A 19,204-nucleotide genomic window follows, 5' to 3' on the forward strand; every position below is an offset into this window, starting at 1 on the left:
ACTATATTTTGAAAATAAACTGTAAAATACATAATGTTGAGATTTTAGTCAATGTTTCTATTTTGTTTTTTATACTTTTAATGTCTTAGAGAGTGCCTTATTGGTTGGTACCTTGGGAACCACACCCACGCATTCAGAGTATCTCCACATGAGATCCCATACTTCTTTGCAACATCCCCAGATACTTTCTGTATCCCCACGGAAATGACCTCTATCTGCAAGACACACTAACTTAAAATCACTTTCCTTTAGGGAATTTTCATATTAATTAATGTTAATATAATTTCCTGAACATATTATGGATTATCGCATCTCCTGTATTATTTATTTAAATGGCTGTTAAAACTTGTGGTCACTATTTAACACTACATACACTTATTTTTTTGACTTTTCAAGTTTTCAATGGGATCCTAAGCTCCCTGAGACCAAAAGCCTAGTGTTGACCATGGAATAGAAAACTCGAGTAAGTTGTGTGTGTGTATGTATTATAGCCACACACCACAGGAAAGAAAATACAGATTCTTTCTAAGATTCATGAAACATACAGTCACTAAAAATATTGAAATACGGGCATGCTGAGTAAGAGCACTGGCTGTAGGAGCCTCAAGATCTGGATGCCTAAAACCCAAGGTAGAAGAAGAGACCAAGTTTCCAAATTATTCGGACCTACTCCATATGCATGGTGTCTCATGCTAGAACCTCTCTACTATATATATAGCCTAGGAACATTGCTTAGTAGTTAAAGCTATCGCCCTACAAGCATGAGGAGTAGAGTTCGGATCCCCAGATCCCACGTTAATGCAGAACAGGCTTGGAGGCCTTTCTGTAACTCTAGTGCTCAGACCAAAGCAGTTTGGTTTGCCTGACTATCAATATTGGTGAGCTTTGTATTTAAATAAAAGACTCTGTCTTAATTAATAGAGTGGGCAGCAACTAAGGAGGACTCCAATTAGATATTTATTGAGTATCTACCTGAATCACTTAACCAATAACCTTGGGAATTATGTGATACATACTAAAATGGACCCGATCATTTGAGAATTTAGAGGATGCTGGGAAACCCAATTCATGGGGTTGGGGTTTAGGATGAGTCTAGGAGTTTGAGTAGCATTAAGATAAAAGAGAAGAGAGGATGGGGTATGAGGCTGTAGAAAGTGCATGCATTCAATGACCAGAAGACAGACTACTGAACAGATAGAAATAGCAAGACTGATCTGTTAGTTCGAATTGTAGAGAACCACAAATAGGGTTGAATACTGGAAAATTGCTAAAGAGTCTTGTACTTGAGGTGATAGTGTGAGAAGGCAGTTTAAGGAAATTAACGTGCAAGTTAGTCAGAGTGTAGAAGCAATCATCTGTAAGCAATTAATAAGAAATATAGATTCCATAGTTTTGAATTTAAAGTCCCTTCTTTAAATTTTAATCCAAAACAAAGTTATTATGCTTGGGAATAAATTTGAAAGGAAAACACTCAATGAAGTGCAATTCTTCCAAATGTCAAAGTATATCTGGGGGCCAGAAACTCGCCAGAAAGGCACAGATTTGTGAAATAGATGAAATCTCTGGAATTACTTTCAATAAACAAGCTTAGATATTAAAACATTCGTTTACATTTATGGAAGACAGTATGCCAATAAATAATTCCTAGCTTTGCCGTGTCATTTTATATCACCCCGGTATTACCACCACTATATTAGATGGTAGCAGTAAAATGAAAATAATATCTTACATTCTGTTGATGAACTCTATTGTTACTGGGTTTATCATTATGTATGTTCATATCATTTTCACATCATTTAACAGATTTGATATATTATCAATACTATTGACATTACTGTTTTGAGTAGATTTTAATGTTAGTTTACATTTGGAAAATAACTAAAATCTCCTGTCACATTGAACAGGAAGCAGTGATAAGTAGGTAATAACAGGTTGTCATTAGAGAACAGGAAGCAGTGATATGTAGGTAATAATAGGTTGTCATTAGAGCTCAAGTGGGCAAGAAAGAATACACATCAAATCTGAAGAACTAGACGACATGTTCAATAAATTGCCTCAGAAATTACCTATCCCTTTCACTTAAGTTCTTGTGAAATAGATGGTAATTCCCAAAGGCTAAAGGTGATCGATAGAGGTAAGAGCAAGAAAAACCAGTTGTAAATTACCTAGTTTGGAAGTGAATTCTGGAGTATCTGAGACACTGCAGAACTTCTTGACTATAACTCAAAGTATAAATCTTATAAAAGGCATGTACAGTTATTTGATACAGACTGTTCTAATGGCAAGAATCTGTCTCAGAACCAGAAGTCAAAGAATGTGTTCATTTATGCATTTGCCGAGTGAATATTCACTAAGTGCCTAAATTACTGGCTGTAAGTGATAAAAACAAACAATGTAAATTAAGGAGAGCAACTAGGCTAGGACGGTGATGGAGATCAGAATGCATCACTTTGATGTTGGGGAAATTCTTTGACTTCTTACATAGGTTCTAGTGGAAGAATAAAATTTCCTCCCCTCTCCCACCCACAGGCCAGGTCAAAGAGTTCAGATGCGCCACACACTTTTCAGTGTGGGCCCATATTCAAGTGAAATCGAACGCTTCGAGGTGAAGAAGATCAGAGGTATTGTCACAGTTCATGACTTGCTTCTGGCTCCAATGATCTCTGTTTGGGTAAGTTGTAGTAGCTGGGATCAAATGAGCTTACTATTTATAACCAAGTTTGAAGTGTGGGTGAAACGGTCTTGAGGTAATCTCCACAAATATGTGGCTCCTGTTTTGATTGGAGACAATAGAATCCTGTGGGGACACACATCGACTTGAGCAAAAATGATAGACGTTTTGGACTGGGGAGATAGGACAATGATAAGTGTTTCTTGCACAAGCAGAGGGTCTGAGTTCCATGTGACAAAGTCCCTGTCAGAAGCCAGGCATGGTGGCGTGTACCTGTAACCATAGCACTGTCTCAAAATATGTGAGGTGAGTAACTCCTGAGGTACAACACTGAAGGTTCACCTATGCCTTCCATACACACACACACATGGATATATATTTGCACACATGCATGAACATGCATACATACCTGCACACATACATGATGACACATGGGTGAAAGTTTTGAGGATTTATATTGTGTTTTCAACTTGTCAAGTAGCTTGGACCAAGGAAACTGTATACAGCTAAGCACTTTCCCCTTCTGTGTGTGTATGTGTGTGTATGGTATATGAGAGAGGGGGGGGAGAGAATAGAGAGAGAGAAAGAAGAGAGAGATATACATATTTCCTTTAGAAAATACTGGTTCTTCAACGAGATAGAAGGAAAATGAAATCTGGGGAAGAGGTACTAAAAAGCCACTGTGCAGGATTTTTAATTTGATGGTATTTTGTTTTAAATATAATTAAAATTTATAAGGCTTCAAAATTTAGTTATGGTTAACCCATTTTACTAATCGCAATTATGGTTGTGTAAAATGAAAAAGAGCAAGTAAGGCACCAAGAAGTACAAAGTACACATTTTGAAGAGAGAAAAGCACCAGGAAATTTATTATTGGTGCCAAAGCTTCTCCTGAAACAGATAAGGAGATTTCGAAGACACGGGATTCCCGCTGGAATTAAAGGAGGGGTACCTTCAGGGCGACTAAGCTTCCACATGAGAAAAGGAAAAGACCTGAGGAATTTTATGCTTCAGCAGCAAAGGCTGCTGAAAATTTGGTGGTATAGTTCATGTGGTTCTGGCTTTAGAGTGCTGGAAGATAAATCAGCAGATAGGTTATAGACTCTTCCTCAATGGTTAAGAAGAGTCACTAAGGTCAGGTGTGTAGCAGGAGAGTCTCTGTATAGAGGCCCGGAGAGGCCTTTGTACGGAGGTGTGGAAGTGAAGCCTCGATTGTGCAGAGACTTCAAGGTGTTAGAGATGCTAGAGCCCTGAGACTTCTGTCAAAGAGAGCTGTAGATGCAGAGGTGAACCAACCCAAGGGAAAGAAGTGTGCTAGAATCGACAAAACCAGAAGGGTGAAGTCTTTTATGCCCTTTGACTTTGGACATGCTCCAAGATTTGAAATCTGACCGGTTGGGTATCGCTCTCTCTTTGGTCTAGTATGTCCTCACTATGCCACCATTTATCTTTTCTGGATTGGTAATGTACATCTGGTGTCATTGTATGTTGGAAGTATGAGACTTCGTTTTAGATTTTACAAGGGGTTGCAATTAAGAGATTGCCTTGAGTCTCAGAAGAGATTTTGGAATTTCACGCTGTGTTGAGACTATGAAAGACTATGGAGATTTTTGAAGGGAACTGATTCTACTGTTCATTATGATTTGGCCACAATCCATGGAGTAGAATGTGGCAGCTTGAATGAGAAGTGTCCCACATAGGTTTTTATGTTTGAGAACTTGGTCCACAGTTGGGAGGAACTGTTTGGCAACAATTAGGAGGTATGGCCTTGTTGGAGAAGATGTATCATGGAACGGGGCTTCAAAAGTCTCCCAACAGTTTCTTTGAATTCTCTGCTCCCTGTATGTGGGTTGGAAGTGAGCTCTCAGCTACTGCCCCAGAGCCGTGGGTGCCTGACTGCCGCCATGCTGCCTACCATGACAGTGATGGACTCCTACCCCGCTGGAACTGTAAACTCCAAATAAACCCTTCCATCTATATTTCCTAGATCATTGTGTTTTTTTTATCACAGTGATAGAAAAATAACTAATACACCATGTAAAAGCACTATGGCAGAAACAAAGTTGCTTGCAAAGGCGTAGGAGGACTGAATTAGTTAAAGAAGGCTCCAAACAGCAAAGATGATTTAAGTTAGGAATTCTTTTTCTTCTCATCATTACCTTTTGTTTCTGTGTGGGCGGTGCACATGTTTTCATGGTGTGCACATGTAGCAGTGTTCATGTGAAGTTTACATGACAGCTTGGGGAATTCTGCTTCCTCCTTCTACTGTGTGGGTTACAGAGGCTGAAATCAGGTCCAGGGTTTGGCGTAAGTTACCTCTACCCACCAAACTGAATTGCTGGCCCTATTTCAGTAATTTCTATCTTATTTCTACGATATTATCATGCAGATTCTTAACACAAAGTTCTTCAGGAATTTAAATTACCCAGGTTATTATTTTTGATATTTCACAGTGTGTATGCAAATACCACACTAAGTGTAAATATGAGTTATATCTGAATATAAAGTGACAAATTTCTTTGATTGAAATCATTCGTGATACTTTGAGATTATTTAAGAAAAGAATTTTATAAGACCACATCACTATTATAATAAAAAATTTATTAAAAAATCATCACATTTTTCTTCACATAACCTAAAGACAAAAATGTAATCCACACACGAATAAGTTAAGTGGGCCTGAGAATTCATATCCATCCACTGCAGCCTTAATCTCCCATAGGTTCAGAGATAACAGGGAAGATAGTTTCCATTTAGTTTACACAGTTGACGCTGTTGAGATTCTAAAGATTTTCTACTATCTCAAATATAGCTCACAGTGTTTGGGTTATTGAACCTAATGCCTTAGATCTTTGGTAAACACAGGTGTTTATATAAACAAATATACAGCTGAAATTTCAGCTAGAAAAACAGCAACAACAACACAACAGGCAAGCTAACTGCTAACAGTTTTGTATGGTTAGTCAACACAGAAATCAATGTCCTGCCATCCAAGTCACTGACCAGGACTTTTAAAGATAAAATGTGAAATCCAAAACAAATGGTTGCGACTTCTGCTGCCAAAGACAACAGCACATCAGCACTAGGTCAGCAGGGAATTCAATGAGGATTTCAGACTCCCTTAAACAGGACTGGTAGTTTACAATGTAGAAAAAGTTTCAACGTTAATTTGACACAAATGTATTTATTATCTCACAAAGTCCCTCATCCTGGAAGATGAGGCCCACTTAAGAATCTAAACTGCTTTCAAAGACACCAATTTATTCTCCTCCCTACCCAGGATAAAGCACAGAATTCTTTGGAGGAATTGGTAGGGACAATAGGAAGATGTCTGTCTCTGTTTCCTTCCTTCCCTCTCTCCACCCCTTCCCTTGTTCATTTTTTCTTTCTTTCTTTTTTTAAGGATGACCTGCATGGATAAGGCAGATCATCCCCGCCTGCCAATTTTACCTTCATTTTCCCGATCACCATGCACATGATAGCTTTTAGTTGCTAGCTCTCAAAGTCTTCATGATTCACAAATGATATTGCCCTGGCCTGGAACTTTTTTGCTTCCAGCCTACTCCATTAAAAAGCCAAAACAAACAAACAAAACAAAACAAAACAAAAAAAACAAACCTCCAAGAAGGCTTTTAATTTTATCACTCTCAAGCAAATTAGGAAATTGTGAACAGATACGTTAATGTTGGAGTGTAGAAAATATAATTAAAATATAAAATTCACATGTTTTTAAGCCCGGAAAGTAGATGCTTTCAGATTCTTCACCACTTCCAGTTAGAGAGCATCCATTCTTTCCCAGTTAAGCTCTTAGGATGTGATTTCTTTCCTTACATGGGTTTTCCCACATGTAATTTTTGCACATTGGCAATTTATCTCCCTTTCTAACCCAGCTTCTTGAGTGCAGCGCGTATTTAACAATTCACTCAAGACTAGGCACCAGCCGAGAACACTGGCTAATGGACTGCAGCCCAAACAAGAACGGCTGCATGACACTAGAGCTGTCCTGCCAAAGAGGCTTTCATCTGAGTTTGCACATAGGCTGCACTGCCCAGGCTGCAAGTTAGATAAAGCGCTTTGGCATCTTCCATCCTGTCCTTTGTAGAGCACATCAACACCTATGAATGCACATTTCTAGTGACACTAATCTCTGTGGGGCAGGAGAACACCAGTGTCTCAATAAGTGATCTTTACTGAACACCAATAAATTTGGAAGGTAACAAGAATTCTAGAACATCCACCAGCTGAAATTGCAAACCTCAGATCCTGTACTTGTTGAGAAAGAGATATAACTCAGTAGTTGCAATAATCACGAGCCATTCTGCGTTGCCAAATGAGGAGCAGGTCACTCGCTGTCTGCTGGAGTCAGGCCCTGACTTCTCCCAGATGACACTACTGAGCTCTAGCCCCCGTTGGATCAATGTCTGTCCTAGCGTTTGTTGTTGGCTTGGCTGGTTTTGTTTTGCGGAAACAAGAGTCCACACACACTCATGAAGCAGCCTTAGACCCACTTTGATCCCATAACGTGTCCACATGTTCCTCTTCACACTGCCACCTTTTCCTTCGCCAGGTTTTTCGGTTCCTTGCTTGGGATGCACCAGTCGTCGGCTTCCGAGCTCATTTGATAGTGTTTGAAGGCCGACTTGTTAAAGACAGGCAGTTTTTCTACAGATTCAGAAGATAAAGCCTGAGCGAGGAGTAGACAAAATATCCAATTAGGAAAATTATGCATGGCTGCACTTCATTATTCAAAAGACATTCAGAGGTGTAATATTTATATACTCTCATTTAATTGACTTTGTAGTAAAAATATACCAAAACCATGGTGTTCTAGGTATTTTCTAAAATAAGACTAAAGAATTATCATCTTTAGTTCCATATGACTTTTGGGTTCCTCTGAAATAATAAAGTTGAAGAAGAAAGTGATTCCTTCCAGTGAGAAACCCGGATATCTTTGATAGATACCTAAGAAGATACTGTCCATCTATTAAAGACTTTGTTCCCTATGGCTTGAACACTTTTGCCCATTTCATAAATGAATAAATACAGTAACTATTTCAGACAATCAAAGGACACTTCAGCATTTAATTCCCATGAACAAAACGGAAGCCTAGAAACTTGATGCTGTAGTTCCTACCATCTGAAAATAAATTTTTAGTTGAAATCATTGGCAAGTGATAAACAGAATTGGGCTGGTGATCTGAACAAACAAATTTAGGCTTTATCTGGGATAGAAAAACATATACCCAGTTTTCAAATTCAAACAGGAAATGCCTGGCACCCCACTGACAGCTCATCAGCAATTGTTTCCTGGGTTTTAAATAGGGTCATCTTAAGGTTACAGAGGTCTTGATTTCTGTTATTTCAGTCTGAAACATCTTAGCACTTGTTACCCACAAGGCTGAGTAAAACCGAATTCTAGCTACCCTCACAGATGTCAAGAGAAGTTGTTTGAAAAAGGTTCACAGCAGTGTGCTGTTGCTCTGAGGCTTCACTTCCGTCTGGGTCAACCCTTGAAGCAGGTTGCATGGCTGAGCTTACTCTTGGTTAAGCTGAATTTAAAATGTACACACACAAAACAGAAACTTTAATAACAACTGCCATTACTTAGATTAACTCAGTTTAAGGAGTTCATGGAGGACTGTAGAAGTCAGAGAAGTAAACAAAGCCATGAATTTAAAAAGTTGGTTTTCTTCTGAGTTCAAAGCATACCTTTAAGTAGATGATGGCATCTGTCCCATAGCCTGACATAGAGTAGAGATTCAGATCGCCTTGAAAATACTTGGCATAGAGACGAGAAATTGGCAAGCCATAACCGAAACCAGCCTGGAGACAGAAGATCAATTGTTAACGAAGAAATAGACATGACCACTGGAGTACCAGATGTGGAAAGAAGCTAGTAGCCGCTCTCATCCTCACGTTTAAGAACCTAAGTAAATACTTTCTCCCAACCAGAGGTTCTTAGATCTTTACTCTAAAGTTAGCTTGCTTTTCATATTTCTCATTCTCCTGCAAGCCTATTTAACTGAAGCTAATTAACTTGCCTAAATACTTTGTTACAATTCTCACCCCTCATTTGGAACTAGGTGGCTGAGATGGCTTCGGCTGTATCACTGGTCTTACCAAAGGGGCATTCCGTGAATTGTCCATCACAGGCGTTGGAGCAGTGGAGTACATGTAACTGAAGAGTCGGTCAGTGATCCTCAGAGGAACGCCGCCTCCTAGGTCAGAAATCTGAAACAGGCGAGGAAATAGGTCAGAGCTCCACTTCCCCAGCTGTGGGCACCTGGCTACAGGAAAAGCTCTTCCGCCCCTTCAGAAGTCACCCGGTACACATGGCTTTGAGAGTTGTCCCAAATGGAAAGCCATGTTATTATAAGCCCCTTTTCGTTCTCTCTAGACAGAACCAAAAACAAAGGCCGGGAGTGCTTACCTTGATTGTAAGGTCTTCTTTTCCCAAGACGACAGTTGCCTCAACTGGTGTCAGGGCAGGGCGATTTTCCTGATGCTCAACTGTGGCCCTCATGGCGTTCTAAAGACAACAGAACCACAAGGAATTCAATTGGGGGGAACAATGAGAAACAGTAAATAACTGGTTTTATGTTTAAAACAAAAGCAGCAGAGGGTAATTCAAAGTTCCTACTTCTTAAGTGAGTGATAAAACATCTCTGTAAATACAGTCATTTATGAATGTGTCATGTAGAATATATAATGAAAAATCTTCATTTACCATGTAATATAACTCCTGGGAGTAATGCCTAATGGAAAAACAATTCTGCTAGCTGTCAAGTTCTTATTTGTAAGCTTAATTTAAATGTAGAAATTGGTTTTTATAGTCCATTTCCTAGTGCTCTATTTTTCTGTCTTTCCATTACATTTTATATCCAAACACCAAAGACTATTACATAAGGAATGAACAGTGAATCGTTGAACCAATTTATTGGCTTTTATAAAACTTGCTGGAAAAAAAGGCTGTTACTATTTAAAAGGACAGTCAATAATTCTAAATTAAAATTTTATTTGCATTTGAATATCATCTTAACTTTCACCAGTGATGGCAGAATAACTCTGAGTTAGAGCACTCAATTAAAAATAAACTAAAATGATGAAAATGGATCACGAGTTCTTTAACAGAATAAATTAAAACAAGCATACAGGGGAAATGCCCTGTAGGCAAAGTCTCACTTTATTAAACTATTTTCCTTTCTGATTATCCTTTGGTATCTCTATATAATACCAACTACTCATTGGAGTGAAGTAAAATAGATCAGTTGTTAGTAGTCTAATCATACCCCATTGCAAAACATTAGACTAAGTTTTAAAATAGTACATTCTGGTCTCAAGTCAGTATTAGAGGCAGATTTTACTTTTTTAGAAAAGATTTCCTCCTCCTGTCAATCTATAAAATCATCTTGAAGAACATCACAAACTTCAAGTGATTTTTATTTTTTCTGATTTAAGGTCAGAGTATTAGTATGATCATAGAATGAATAAAAGGATTTGTCATCTGTGTTTAGTTACCCAGACTAGAGACATCTTCAGTGCACAAGTGTAAATTCTTGGACCTATAGAATCTACACATTTCCATCCACCTGTCTTTCATCAGGTCCTATGGACGGTTATGGTACACACTGCCTGAGAATCAGGGTCCTTCAGGCTGGATAAAAAGTATGGACTGTGGATAACCATCATGTTTTTGGAAATTCAGTATCCTGGACACTCTCCAGACCTGCATCGGATGTTGCATTTTAGCAAACCCACATGTGATGGAATTGGCTGGTTTAGATTCAGAATGTGTCCGCCCCACCTAGAGGTCCTAGAGGCGGAGTCTGTAGCTGGAGAGTCTATGGTATGAAGATTGCAAGACATCATTCACTGATGCATTCATACCATGGCCTTTTTTAAAGAATAAATAACTAGTTCTTTAGTGGAGAAATGACAGGAGCAGCCTCTCCACTCTTCAACACTGAGATATTTTCAAGCACATTGTTTACTGTGGTTTTTGCACTTTCCCAAGCAGTGGTTATATAGATCCTTTATACCAAAAGATTCTTAGGCAAATATATAAAGGCTCTTATTTAAAGAGAAATGATAACACTGTAAGGAAGAACTGCTCAAGGGCAAAACCGAGACTACTGTGAAATACCTTACCTTGAAGAGTTCAAAGAGCATGTGGTGGAGGTGGGAAGGAACATACACGATGTGAATTGGTTGGCCTGGAAACTTTCCTAGAAAAAAGTTTAACTAATCAGAATTGAGAGTCAAATCTTATGCTGAAATGAACTTACATGTATGTGTTTGATTGTTTTAGTTTTAGACAAGATTTGGATAACCACCATTTTCCTCACCTGAACCCTGTGACTTAGAACATTCCCTTTTAAACAGTAAAGACAGCTGGTGGTGTGGGAAAGCCTTCTGTCTATGTGTTGCTTTTATTGGTTAATGAATAAAGAAACTGGCTTGGCCTGATAGGGTAGAACAGAGCTAGGTGGGGAAAACTAAACGGAATGCTGGGAGAAAGAAGGTGAAGTCAGAGAGAAGCCATGTAGCCCTGCTGGAGCCAGACAGAACTTTACTCGGTAAGTCACAGCCACATAGAAATACACAGATTAATAGAAATGGGTTAAATTAATATGTAAGAGTTAGCCAATAAGAAGCTAGAGCTAATGGGCCAAGTTGTGATTTAAAGAATATCGTTTCTGTGTGATTATTTCAGGGTTAAGCTGCCGGGGTCAATCAAGCAGCTCTTTCCTCCCAACAAGCTGGCTTATTTTCAAAATGCTGCCCCAACTGCTGCCTAGTATTCTAAATTAATGCTTGCACATCTCTGCAAATATAGTTGTAGTTGATTGGCATGTGAGGTGGTGGGGTAAGTTAAGTTACATAGATGGTTCTACTTTCAATATGTTTGAACTATACAATTTCACTCTTAAATGTATTTGAAGATAGAAAGAATAGCTATGCTTATAACATTAAAATTAATGATTGTTTTGTTTTTCATATTTTAATGCATATTAAATTACATGATTTTTTTTTATCACCAAAAAATTTAAAGAGACTAAATGTGCTTAAGCTTCACCAACAGGCGAAAGAAAACAGAAACAAGAACCACATGATACTGTTTGAAAAGAAAAATAGAAGTATTCTTTGATGCCCCAGGCCTGGGAGAAGTCTGAATGAGTAAACACAAGGAAGGTCTGGCACAATCCTGTCTCTGTTTTGCCCAGCAGTACAGCAGTTTATCGGCAAGTAGAACCCAGTGCCGCTTACTCTGAGCTAGTTTGCCATTATTGCCCTCCTGCCTTTACCCTAGTGTTCACTGGTATTTCACTGTCCTCAGTCTGGAGCTAGTCTTAACTACTCGCTGCATCACTAACAAATGCTACCGTATAGACATAACTCGGAAAAACACATAGTGGAAATAGAAGATCACTCCAATTTAAGTATGCCTTGATCTGAGAAGCTGTTCTCTTCTGGAATAGAAGAGGAGAGTATAAAACTCATCCATTTAATTGTTCATGTAATCACTTCCATGTGTGAAGACCCTATCTCAGCAGACAGCATAGAGTTCAAATTTTGAAGTACATTTTGTTTCCAAATAGTAGCACATCTTTGCAGCACATTTTTAAAATTGTGGTGGATCATTCAACCCAAGTTCAAGTATACTTGACAAATTCCTATGTGTATAGTACAATACTGTCAACTACATTGTGCATCAGATCTCAAGAATTTGTTCATCTTACACAACTGAAACTTTACAGCTATTCAGAAGCAACCCTGTTTTTGACAAGCACTGTTGCAGTCTCCACTTGTGTGACTATTACTAACATACCTCACAAGACTGGGCTCATACGGTATCTGTCATTCTGTGTCTATCTTATTTCTCTTAGGACAATTTGTGAAGTATTTTTGTTCTCTGGTCCTGTGAATGACTTCTTCAGAGGGATAGCTCCATTGACAAATATTTTCCATACTTTATTATTATCCTTACTCTTCATATGACATTTTTTATTTTTCTTTTTGAGGCAGAGTCTCATACAGTTCATCTGGCCTAAAGTTTGAAATATAGGAAGGACTTGAATTCCTTCACTTCCCAAGTGCTGCAGTAGCAAGCACCATGCGTGAAGATTATCTTACATATTTTATAGTAGGCAATCTTTCCTTGACCTAAGATATTAGAGCCTAGGTAAATCTTTGTTCAAACATTCTTCCTTATGAATTGCTGTTAGCAAGTGATATACACAATTGAAGCTTTTCAGCTGAGGCAATTATGGAGAAGTTTGGCTTAAAAAAACAAAACAAAGCTTTTTTTTTTTGTAAAAATTCTAAGCAAGGTTAGGAGACTAAAAAAAAGATAAAAGCATCCTTATACTTACAAAAAACAGTAACATTAAGTTTTACATGAGTTGACTTGTATCTTGCTGCTAGCTTACCATTTACTTGTGTGAGTTTTAATTCTGGCGATGTCAGATAATACTGATCGCAGAGCATCTTTGCACACTCAAAGGCATCTGGAATAGAAATTTTTCATAACAATGAAATAAATTTATTTCAAGTACAGTTGTCAAGTGATTTCAATGTGTTTATTACCCTTAATCTAGAATTCTATTCACTGGAGAATTGGCTTATGTGTATGAAAAATGTCTTTTTAATATTTCATTAAAACAATATTTTATTGAAGTTGTACCAATAGCAATATGTGCACTTCAGAGATCAAATACAATATGTAAGAATATGGCACATGGACCACTATGTTTAAATTTTTTATAATACTATAAATGAGTGTTTATACTTCTGACACTCAAAAGCAAGGGATCTTGTTGGCAGACTTCATAAAGCATGAACAGAACACAGTGAGCACAAATTCATTTACAGAATCACCAACATTACAGATGTGCCAGCCATGCATTATACATTTTCAATAAGGGAAATATAGAGTCTAGAAATTACCTTGGACCACTGCCACCACATCACAGCTTGGGTCAATGCTTCCAATGTGACTTGGGTTTCCTGTCTTTGAGTCACTGAATATAAGGACTGTTAAAACAATAAGACAAAGGCATGTTATAAAAACCATAGTGGTGATTAGAACTGCCATGAAGAAAGGATGTGGGTCCCCAGTCATAGGCACAGCCTCAGCATGGCTTCTGTGCAGCACCCACACCTCTAGAGCATGTGTTGAGAAAGCCACTTACTGTGCTGGTTCATCAGCATCCGAGTAGAAATTCGGTTCATATAAAACCGGTCCAGAAAATACTGAAGGTTTTGATTGGTAACTGGGTCAAGTGTGCAGGTGTCTTTATACTCAAGGATCCCTTGAGCCATCGTTGGGACCACATTATGATGTCTGTTTCGAACTTTGATGAGTGTGTCTACAAAGCTAAGCCAGAATATTATAGTTAGTAGACATTAACGAAGTTTCCCATGTGTCGCTTTCTTAAGTTGCTTCAGAGAAAACTAACATTCTTTTTCAGCAACATTCCAAGAACAACCAATTATAAAATGCTGGATGATGCTACTTTCAGACTGTCACCACACACTCTTGTACTGTAGTGGAAGAGGCCGTTTCATGAGAGGGTCTGTGTGTGTCTAGGTTCCATGTGAAACCACTCACTGTATGACTGGCACACTCATTAAAAGTGTTCATTAAGCCTACTTACTAGAAAATAATTAAAATCAAAGATGACTCTATCATGACACTGTGAAAAACAAAACATTTGACGTTTCTTGTCAATTTAAAAATATTATTTATCAAGTTAGAAATTGTCACACAAAAAGGAAATGTGTAATCACCAATGAGGCAGAAGTCCACTAAAAGTTATGTTACAGTGAACTCTCCAGCAAACAGAATCATTGGACTAAATTTAAAGTGCATATGGAATTCCTTGGGAAACAAGAACTGTAAGTTCTCTATGTTCGTTCACACATAACACTCATTTCAGCTCGATGTTTCTTCACTTCTAAAACCATCAAGCCAAAATTTGTAAGTGGTAAAGAATTTGCTGTGGAAGTGGGTGCTCTTTAATTTAAAGGTCCAAAAACAAGATGACGGGGGCAGGAGAGATGGCTCAGAGGTTAAGAGCACTGCCTGTTCTTCCAAAGGTCCTGAGTTCAATTCCCAGGTACCACATGGTGGCTCACAACCACCTGTAATGGGGTCTGGTGCCCTCTTCTGGCCTGCAGGCATACACACAGACAGAATATTGTATATATAATAAATTAATTAATTAATTAAAAAAACAAGCTGAGGTACGTCCAGAAGAACTCGGATTTATAAACATGCATTTACAAGGAAGGCTTACTCTGATAGAACTTTCTGGTCTTCTGGGCTCTTCTCATGGAACTCCACCAAGTCCAGCAGGCTCTGGATGTACCTGACATGACAGAAGATTTAGAATTAATGTCAGATGCAAAGAAATGGCCACCAATAAAACACCTTTTGAAATTACTGGAAAGGGAAAAGGACCACTATGTTCAACATTGCAACTTTCCTTCAGGACATTGGGAAAGAAAACGCTAGGATGTTTTTAAAGCTGCAGTTCTCCACCTTTTGCTTTCCTAGACACTTTGGGTGACAGATGTTGTCATTTCTTCTACTGAGAACACTCATAATCAACTTTTGAGAAAAGTTGTATTTTTTCAGACTGTCGTCTTCAGGAGAGCCAGAGTCTTGACAATGAGCGCAAGGGTCTGCACATAGAATGCAGACTGCACTCGTCCTAAGGGCAAATCACAGTTTCTTCAGTCAGTGGCTGAAACGCTGTGCAGGACTAGGTGGAGTAGGGCACTTTATCTACCACTGTCTGTAGTGAATCTGTTCTCCAAAAACCCGCTTGCTAGGTATCAGTACTCTTAATTTCAAGACAAAATCATAGAAACTGACATTAAATGCTGACCATGTACTTTGTGTGTATTAGTTTAAGTCTTTAAAAAAAAATAAACAAACTAGGTTAGCTATAGACAACAACACTTGTAACAGTAGGTGGGGCAGTTGATGCAGAGAGGGTTTAAGACACTTGCTAAGACACTAAAGGAGATGCAGAGACAGAATCTGAACCCAAGGCTCACTTTCGCTGGTTACTAATAACAAAGAAGCAAAGATTAGACCCTCTCTAACTAGCAGACATTCTGACCTATTTCTAGGCAATGGGTTGTTTGTGCAGTTTCAGATTTAATCCTTTGTTATTTTGTAAAGCACAAAATAAAACTACGTATATTGACTGTTTTTCAAATTTCTCCCACACGTCAAAATTATATTATAGTGAAAGTTAGGTGAAGGCAAGTAGAGAGCACCTCAAGGCCATCCTAAGCTATATAAAGAGTTCCAGGAAGCTTCTGGCACACAGAAAGCTGTCTTGAAAGACAACAAGAAAAGAAACAAAACAAAAATAAAAGCACAATCTCCTCCCAAAATAAAGGAATATATTTTAGAGCATTAACAAAAGTCTATCCTTGATTTCTATCTATTTTAATGATAACCTGCCCTAAGTTAATACAAACTTAGTTATAACTTTCGAAACTACTTTCTGTCAAGACCACGTGTGATCCGAGTGTGATGCCAGCACGGCATAAGGAGAGCTACTCAGGTGAGACTAAGTGTGCCCCTTACCAGCTCTTTACCAGCTGCACAGAGGGGGTGTTCACCAGTCGCTGAGGGAGGATGTCAATCTCCTTGAGGATATTGGCTAGTCTCACGGGCAGTTCTTGCCGCAGAAAAGAAAAGGAGGTTCTCTCACAGGCATTTTCTGAACCTGCAGTGGATAAAACATGTTCACTTGGAGGGGGGATAGAAAATAAATATCGAATATAAAGGGCATTGGAAAATGATATCATAACCACAGTTAGGTTAGTGTTTATAAATACTTTAGGAATAGATATCTTTCATATAACTTTCTTTCCATTTCCTCCTTTATTCTTTTAAGAATGACCAATATAAGTCAATCACTGTTTATTTTCTTGCTGAGGAGAATTCACTCTGGAGGAATCAGACCACTCTCCATTTGTTCTATCCATGACAGCAGGGCCAGCCTTTCCCACAAAGTCAAAAACATTCTCTAGTGAGAACGGACTAAGAAAGACTGGGTGGAAGGAGGCAGAGGGATTTAGAGACTAACATTCAACTATATCAACATTAGCATCTTGAAATGTTCCTTATGGCCTCGCTGCAGAAAGGGAGTAACTGGCTTTATTTTAGAAGTAATGTAAACACTTGTAAAACATTAAAGGCAGAATGGTAAAGATGTTGGTTTGGCATGCTAAGAGGCCGACCGTGTAGGTGTGTGTGGAGATGTGGGTTAAACCTAGCAGTCTAAGATGAGTTTGTGTTATTAGGAAGTTGTACAACAGGAAGAACAGAGAAAGTTTCTAGTTCATTATTAAAACGGTAGCTGAAAGCAACCCATCTATATGTATATATTTCAACTCAAAGATCTAGACAGTCAGAAGAGGAAAGCAGGGTTTCAGGTGACCTACACTTGTGGTACAAACTGTCAGAAAGTAACCAAACTAGGATACCACACGGTGCACAGCCTTTTGGGGCTCCTGAGTTTCTCAGCCAAGTGGACCTCAGTTGTCCTAGCTCTGAGTTCAACCCTTCCTATCCTGGGACCTTCCCGGCCTCAGCGCCACCCTCCTGGACCCTGAGTCCCCTCTCACCAAAGTCCAGCAGCTGCTTCATGGACAGCGGGGACGGGCTGTAGCGCGAGAATAGCTCGACCTCCCTAGGCACCAGGCCAGCGCTGCTCAGAGAGCTGGCGCTGCGCATCACGAAGCGGGCTGCCTTCATCCTGACGCCCACCTAGGCTGGTCGTGGCTGGGACCCTTTGGGGAACGAGAACTGCGAGGCAGGAGTTCTGACGGGCGGGAGCAGGTGCTCTGTGGGCTCAGGGTCCCCGGTGCTCCAGGCTGGGTGACTGGTGGACACTCAGGTCTTCCCAAATCCCGCTGTCTTTTATCTACCTCCCAGCCCTCCCCACCTCTACTCCAACCGGGAGGAGTCACTGGGACTCTGAACTTGGAGCCACACCAATCCGCTCAGAGGAAGAACTTTGCGCTCCGCCCCTTGGACGCCGTCACCAGAAAGGCCTGGCACTGTGACCCTTGAGAGGCCTGACTTGGATACCCTGACCTGCCAGTGGCAAGGGGTAAGAGGAAGGCCAAGGAGGACTTGGGCGCCCGGGGTTGGGGGGAGGGCTACGGCGGGGCATCTGGAACGACTGGGACGATGTGGGCTGGAGTTTGCCCCCTTGGGACTCCAGGGGCTTCAGACCCGCCCAGACTCGTCCTTGTTTACAACTCCCAAGCCATCTCAATGTCAAGCATTCCTCGCCAGAAACTGTTTCCAAGAATCTGGGCTCTGAGAGCGCATTGGTGCTTGCTCAGAGCGGGACTTTTACAGTAGCCAGTAACCTGCTTACCAGTGTGTGGACTTCCCTGCCATTGGACCATTGAAGGAATGGCCACCCTATACTTTCCCCAACTTTCTTCTTAGCAAACAGCCCACCTCTTCAAGTTTAGAAACTGCCCTAAAAGTGCACTGGGGTGGAGGGTGAGGGCGAAAGGCCAGTTCGTTTCTCTCCCGGAACACTTTCTACCAGTTAATTAAATGCAAAATAAAAAGAGATTGCGGCCTGACTTTGTTTTCTTGCCGTTAGAGAATTTTTTTAACCGGCTCTTTGACTAAGACAGTCTAGTCTGCTCTCGAATGCCTCTCCTCCCCCACAAAATTGACTCCAAAAGCCCTCTCTTCATTATTTGACTGCCCTGCTGCCGAATGTAGCCCTTGTAGCATATTGCAATTCTGGGGGCTCTCTGGCATCTGTCCCTGACAGATTAGAACTCTGTCAGATGCTCCTCGCGTCCTACCCCACTTTCTTACTACTCAATATTTGCTCAGCTAATGGCTGCTATTGAAACATATTAGCCCATGACAAAAGTGTCATCCTAATCTCCTCCGCCCTTCCATCTGCTCTAAATGGGCTGTAGCCGAAGCCAGCCTTTGGGGAAGCTGGTAATGACTTGGTTACAAATGCAATGGAATGGGAACTAATGAGGAGATAAAGGCCGTTTGTTTTCAAAGATCCTGGTTAGCCTTGGACCCTTGTATTTAAGCAGGATCAGGTGTTACGGAGAAGTCGGAAGTCGTGGGTGACCCCAGAGCAAGCTCACTCTGCATTTTTCTCTATGAGATCTCACCCAGTCACAGGACTGATTTTCAATTTCTATCTCCAAAGCAAGCTCACCACTGGAGGCGATTCCAGCATTCTAATGCTTATCTGGCTTCTCCATTCACAAGACTAGCATCCATTTTTCTTCTTTCAAAAGCATCTCCATTACAGGGGATCTGATATAGTCCTGTCTAAGTCTGTGTCGACTTGTGTGACATGGTTAGAGACAGCACCCTGGCTTTCCTTCCAGTTCAACCTCTGTCTAGCCGTCACCTATAAATGCTAGAAATTATAATCGCCTTTCACCCAGGCATTTTGCTCAGATCTATGGGGAAAAGCCTGTGACGACATTCAACATCCATAGTCTTTC

At 39.9% G+C, this 19,204-nt stretch overlaps 1 protein-coding gene and 1 long non-coding RNA gene across 4 annotated transcripts in view; one reads left to right on the forward strand and one right to left on the reverse strand.

Annotated features, from left to right (window-relative positions):
* Window positions 1–5,255: 5,255 nt before the first annotated feature.
* On the reverse strand, window positions 5,256–17,625 carry Pdk4 (pyruvate dehydrogenase kinase 4). The gene is made up of 11 exons (XM_038318588.2): window positions 17,324–17,625; window positions 16,278–16,419; window positions 14,971–15,042; window positions 13,864–14,048; window positions 13,619–13,705; window positions 13,102–13,179; window positions 10,820–10,896; window positions 9,102–9,200; window positions 8,792–8,902; window positions 8,381–8,494; window positions 5,256–7,355 (listed from the first exon to the last, which is right to left on the reverse strand). The coding sequence occupies exons 1-11, from the start codon at window positions 17,451–17,453 to the stop codon at window positions 7,212–7,214; spliced, it is 1,239 nt and encodes a 412-aa protein (XP_038174516.1). The 5' UTR covers window positions 17,454–17,625; the 3' UTR covers window positions 5,256–7,211.
* The window catches only part of LOC119806698, a 47,976-nt gene continuing 39,964 nt past the window's right edge, over window positions 11,193–19,204 (forward strand). The window contains exons 1-3 of one of the 3 annotated variants that reach the window (XR_005284254.1): window positions 11,193–11,247; window positions 11,742–11,863; window positions 17,634–17,811. This is a non-coding gene — a long non-coding RNA (uncharacterized LOC119806698). The remainder of the gene's footprint in view (window positions 11,248–11,741; window positions 11,864–17,633; window positions 17,812–19,204) is intronic. The other 2 variants (XR_005284255.1, XR_005284256.1) reach the window with 2 other exon arrangements.

The sequence above is a fragment of the Arvicola amphibius genome, chromosome 2 (genome assembly GCF_903992535.2).
Source record: "Arvicola amphibius chromosome 2, mArvAmp1.2, whole genome shotgun sequence".
In the NCBI taxonomy this organism is placed as follows: Eukaryota; Metazoa; Chordata; class Mammalia; order Rodentia; family Cricetidae; genus Arvicola; species Arvicola amphibius.